General features: G+C 48.7%; 1 protein-coding gene across 1 annotated transcript in view; it reads right to left on the reverse strand.

The window, feature by feature from the left end:
- The window catches only part of vps45 (vacuolar protein sorting 45 homolog), a 14,732-nt gene that overhangs the window by 2,591 nt on the left and 7,141 nt on the right, over positions 1-5,000 (reverse strand). The window contains exons 7-13 of the mRNA XM_078267974.1: positions 4,434-4,544; positions 2,867-3,001; positions 2,083-2,196; positions 1,300-1,467; positions 541-699; positions 161-268; positions 1-57 (exon numbers count right to left, since the gene is read on the reverse strand). The exon at positions 1-57 is cut by the window's left edge and continues 65 nt beyond it. Of these exons, the coding sequence (XP_078124100.1) occupies positions 1-57; positions 161-268; positions 541-699; positions 1,300-1,467; positions 2,083-2,196; positions 2,867-3,001; positions 4,434-4,544 (852 nt within the window). The remainder of the gene's footprint in view (positions 58-160; positions 269-540; positions 700-1,299; positions 1,468-2,082; positions 2,197-2,866; positions 3,002-4,433; positions 4,545-5,000) is intronic.

Genomic DNA, 5,000 nt, shown 5'->3' on the forward strand with positions numbered 1-5,000 from the left:
CTGATCCAGAGTGTCGTGAATCAGAGGCTTATGCTGAGTGTACACGTTCTCCACCCCCTGAACACACCACCATTACACACAGAAAACACAGATAACAAGTGTGTCTGTGTGTGTTTGTATGCGTGTGTGTGTGTGTGTGTGTGTGTGTGTGTGTGTGTACCTTGAGGCCTTTAAAGAACTGTTTGGTGATGGCGACGGCGTCTGTTGCCTCAATGAGGTCACTTCCTCTGACTCTCTTCCCTCCGTACTCCACCACCGACTTCACCATCTGACACACGCACACACACACGCACGCACACACACACACACACACACACGCACACACACGCACGCACGCACGCACACACACACACACACACACACACACACACACACACACACTTAAATGTATTTATTGTAAACAACGTGCAGTTGTTGTTCTATAGTTTGATGATGTTGTTCTGTGTGTCTGTGTGTGTGTGTGCGTGTGTGTGTGTGTGTGTGTGTGTGTGTGTGTGTCTGAGAGAAGAAAGAGGCGAGTGTGCGTGTTGCCGTGGTTACCCTGCGGTGTTTCTCGGACACTCCTCTGCGGCTCAGCTCGTCCATCAGTGCGGGCAGGACGCTGCTGCTGTGGCGTTCGTATCTCAGCGCGTAGAGCATGACGAGGCGCACGGCGTCCAGCTCCGACAGGCGCGGGTTCTGAAGCAGCCGGCGCACGCTCTGGAAACAGGAAACAGGAAGCGGGACAGACGGTGAGCAGAATAATGTCAGTTTAAAAGCCCTCAGTGCAAACCTGGCCAGTAAAGCTGGTTCTGGTTCTGGTTCTGGTTGACCGTGATGAAGGACAGTATTAATTAGGTGATGGAGACAAGAAAGTCTCCTATATGGTTCCAGGGCTTTGATTATGTAGATTTCTGTAGTTCAAACAACTGGGAATTGTAGTTTAAAACGTCAGTATCCTACCCAAACACCGGTGTGGTATTAGGACGTTTACCGGGGCAGGTTACCTGCTGGGCGTTGGACTGGTATTAGGACGTTTACCGGGGCAGGTCACTGGTTACCTGCTGGGCGTTGGACTGGTATTAGGACGTTTTACCGGTGCAGGTCACTGGTTACCTGCTGGGCGTTGGACTGGTATTAGGACGTTTTACCGGTGCAGGTCACTGGTTACCTGCTGCGCTGACTGGTATAGGGCGTACGCAGGTACGTTACCTGCTGGGCGTTGGACTGGTATTAGGACGTTTACCGGGACAGGTCACTGGTTACCTGCTGGGCGTTGGACTGGTATTAGGACGTTTACCGGTGCAGGTTACTGGTTACCTGCTGGGCGTTGGAGTGGTCGTTCTGACAGGACAGCTCCTGCTCCACCTCAGAAACCTCCATCAGCTGGCGCTCAGACACCAGCCGGGACAGCTCGCCCACCACCGTCACGTGTTTGGACACGGTGCCCGACATCTTCTTAAACTGGGGGTAGTTATCTACAAAGGCCTGCAGACAGACAGGGAGACAGACAGGTTAGAGAGGCAGACAGACAGGGAGACAGACAGGTTGGAGAGGCAGACAGAGTGAGAGACAGGCAGAGAGAGACAGGCAGAGAGAGAGTTACAAAAAACACAGCAACAATAATGTCTCACCTTGAGTCGGTGTGTGAAGAGTAATATCTGGCTATTAGCTGGTGAGCGTGTTGTATCGCGCTCGTGAAATACGACATAATCCTGACGCCCTAAAAAGCTGTAAAACGACGAGCGCGGCTGGTCGTCATAGCAGGAAACTGCCGTGACCTAACGCGACACACACACACACACACACACACACACACACACACACGCAGACCAATCAGCAGTCTGCAGGTTTTTCATGTCACCTTTTGGTATCGCTTCAGCTCGCTTGGAGCCTGGACGGAGGTGAGACTAAATAAAGGACCTGTTGGCAGGTACCAGGGACTGTTTATCAGAACGGAAACCTAAAAAGGCGAGTAGAGGCGAGGCGGGGCGGGGCGAGGCGGGGCGGGCGAGGCGGGCAGGTACCATGTGGTGGAAAAAAAAACGCCAAAAGACTCCTTTGACAAAACCATCATTTTACGCTAACTAACCAGTGTCTGACCTTCATGTCGCTGATGGACTCCAGCTTCTGTTGGTCCTTTGGTTTCTTCTTCTGGAAATCTTCCATCAGGTTCTTAATGTTGGTGCCGATCTCCCCGAAGTTCAGGTACAGGTTCTAATATACACACACAGAGACACACACACACACACACACACACACACACACACACACACACACAGACACACACACACACACAGACACACACACACACAGACACACAGACACAAACACACACACAGATACACACACACACACACACACACACACACACGAGACACACACACACACACAGACACAAAGACACACATACACAGAGACACACACACACACACAGGGTACACACACACACACAGAGACACACACACACGAGACACACACACACAGATACACACACACACATACACACACAGTGATACACACACACACACACACACACAGAGACACACACACAAACACACACACAGATACACACACACAGATACACACACAGTGATACACACACACACACACACACACACACACACACACATACACACACACACACACACACACACACACACACACACACACACACACACACACACACACACACACACACACACACACACAGACACATGACATCATCAGGTTAAGGCTGGTTGTTGTGTGTGTATGTGCGTGTGTGTGTCTGTGTGTGTGTGTGTGTGTGTGTGCCTGTGTGTGTGTGTCTGTGTGTCTGTGTGTCTGTGTGTGTGTGTGTGTGTGTGTGTGTGTGTGTGTGTGTGTGTGTGTGTGTGTGTCTCACGTTGGCGTAGAACTCGTCGTTCTCTGCAGACAGAACCACCTCCTTCAGGTCTCTGCTGATCCCCGGCACTCTGGACAGGTCGATCCGGTTGTTGTTCAGACCCATCAGCTCATGGACCATCGCCTGGTACGTCCACTACAACACACACACACACACACACACACACACACACACACACATACACACACACACACACATTTCAAAGGGGAACCTGGACCCTGTTTTCCCATGTTTTTGTGTCTAAGTGACTGATGGGATGTAACCCTACAGGACACATGTTCAGCGTCAGTCAGCGTCCACTAAAAGTTCTGTTGTTGCTGCTGACAGACTCAGATTATTATTCTAAGTGTCTGACAACATTATGAAAGGATCCCTACAGAGATAGACCTTTTAGTTAAAGAGGAAGATCCTTTTAGTAACATGAACTCACCATCACCAAACTACACCAGACTCCATGTAAATAATCAGGACTTTTAGCGTGTATAGAGCCAGCATATCTCCACCAGACTCCATGTAAATAATCAGGACTTTTAGCGTGTATAGAGCCAGCATATCTCCACCAGACTCCATGTAAATAATCAGGACTTTTAGCGTGTATAGAGCCAGCATATCTCCACCAGACTCCATGTAAATAATCAGGACTTTTAGCGTGTATAGAGCCAGCATATCTCCACCAGACTCCATGTAAATAATCAGGACTTTCAGCGTGTATAGAGCCAGCATATCTCCACCAGACTCCATGTAAATAATCAGGACTTTTTAGCGTGTATAGAGCCAACATATCTCCACCAGACTCCATGTAAATAATCAGGACTTTTTAGCGTGTATAGAGCCAGCATATCTCCACCAGACTCCATGTAAATAATCAGGACTTTTTAGCGTGTATAGAGCCAGCATATCTCCACCAGACTCCATGTAAATAATCAGGACTTTGAGCGTGTATAGAGCCAGCATATCTCCACCAGACTCCATGTAAATAATCAGGACTTTTAGCGTGTATAGAGCCAGCATATCTCCACCAGACTCCATGTAAATAATCAGGACTTTTAGCATGTATAGAGCCAGCATATCTCCACCAGACTCCATGTAAATAATCAGGACTTTTAGCGTGTATAGAGCCAGCATATCTCCACCAGACTCCATGTAAATAATCAGGACTTTTAGCGTGTATAGAGCCAGCATATCTCCACCAGACTCCATGTAAATAATCAGGACTTTTAGCGTGTATAGAGCCAGCATATCTCCACCAGACTCCATGTAAATAATCAGGACTTTTAGCGTGTATAGAGCCAGCATATTTCCACCAGACTCCATGTAAATAATCAGGACTTTTAGCGTGTATAGAGCCAGCATATTTCCACATGTAAATGGGTGAATTAAGGGTTTATTTCAACCAAACCAGAGTGGTGATTGTTGGAACAGTGGAAAGATGAACCAAGACGGCTTTTGGTAGTTTTATTTGGTTTCTGTCCACTTTGAATGAAGTGTGTTTTACGATGATAAAAGTCCTGATTATTTACATGGAGTCTGGTGGAGTTTGGTGACGGTGATTTGGAGGCGGAAATACCTGGTTGAGCAGCGGCGTGATGGCGTCGTCGCTGCGGTCGAGGATCAGCAGCAGAGGAGGAACTTCCGTCTTCCTGAAGTCAAACAGCTCGTACTCCTTGGTGATGATTTGCTGACGGACGGAGAGACGGACGAATGAGCGGTGAGACGATACAAATACATTTTCTATCGATCAATAAATAGTCAGTGAAGTTACAGCAGCGTTGGAACGGAGTTCGTACAGACAGGTTTGTTTCGTCACTTTTGGTCGACCTAGTGTTGCCTTCCTCCCTTCTTCCCTCCCTCCCTCCCTCCCTCCCTTCCTTCCTCCCTTCCTTCTTCCCTCCCTCCCTCCCTCCCTTCCTTCCTTCCTTCTTCCCTCCTTCCTTCCTTTCTTCTTCCTTCCTTCTTCTCCCTTTCCTTCCTTCCTTCCTTCCTCTTCTCTCTCTTTCCTCCCTTCCTTCCTTCCTTCCTTCCTTCATTCCTCCCTTCCTTCCTCTTCCTTCCTTCCTTCCTTTCCTTCCTCCTTTCCTTCCTCTTCCTCTTCCTTCTTCCCTCCTCTCTCTCCCTTCCTTCTTCCCTCTCCCTT

The sequence above is a fragment of the Sander vitreus genome, chromosome 14 (assembly GCF_031162955.1).
Source record: "Sander vitreus isolate 19-12246 chromosome 14, sanVit1, whole genome shotgun sequence".
Lineage (NCBI taxonomy): Eukaryota > Metazoa > Chordata > Actinopteri > Perciformes > Percidae > Sander > Sander vitreus.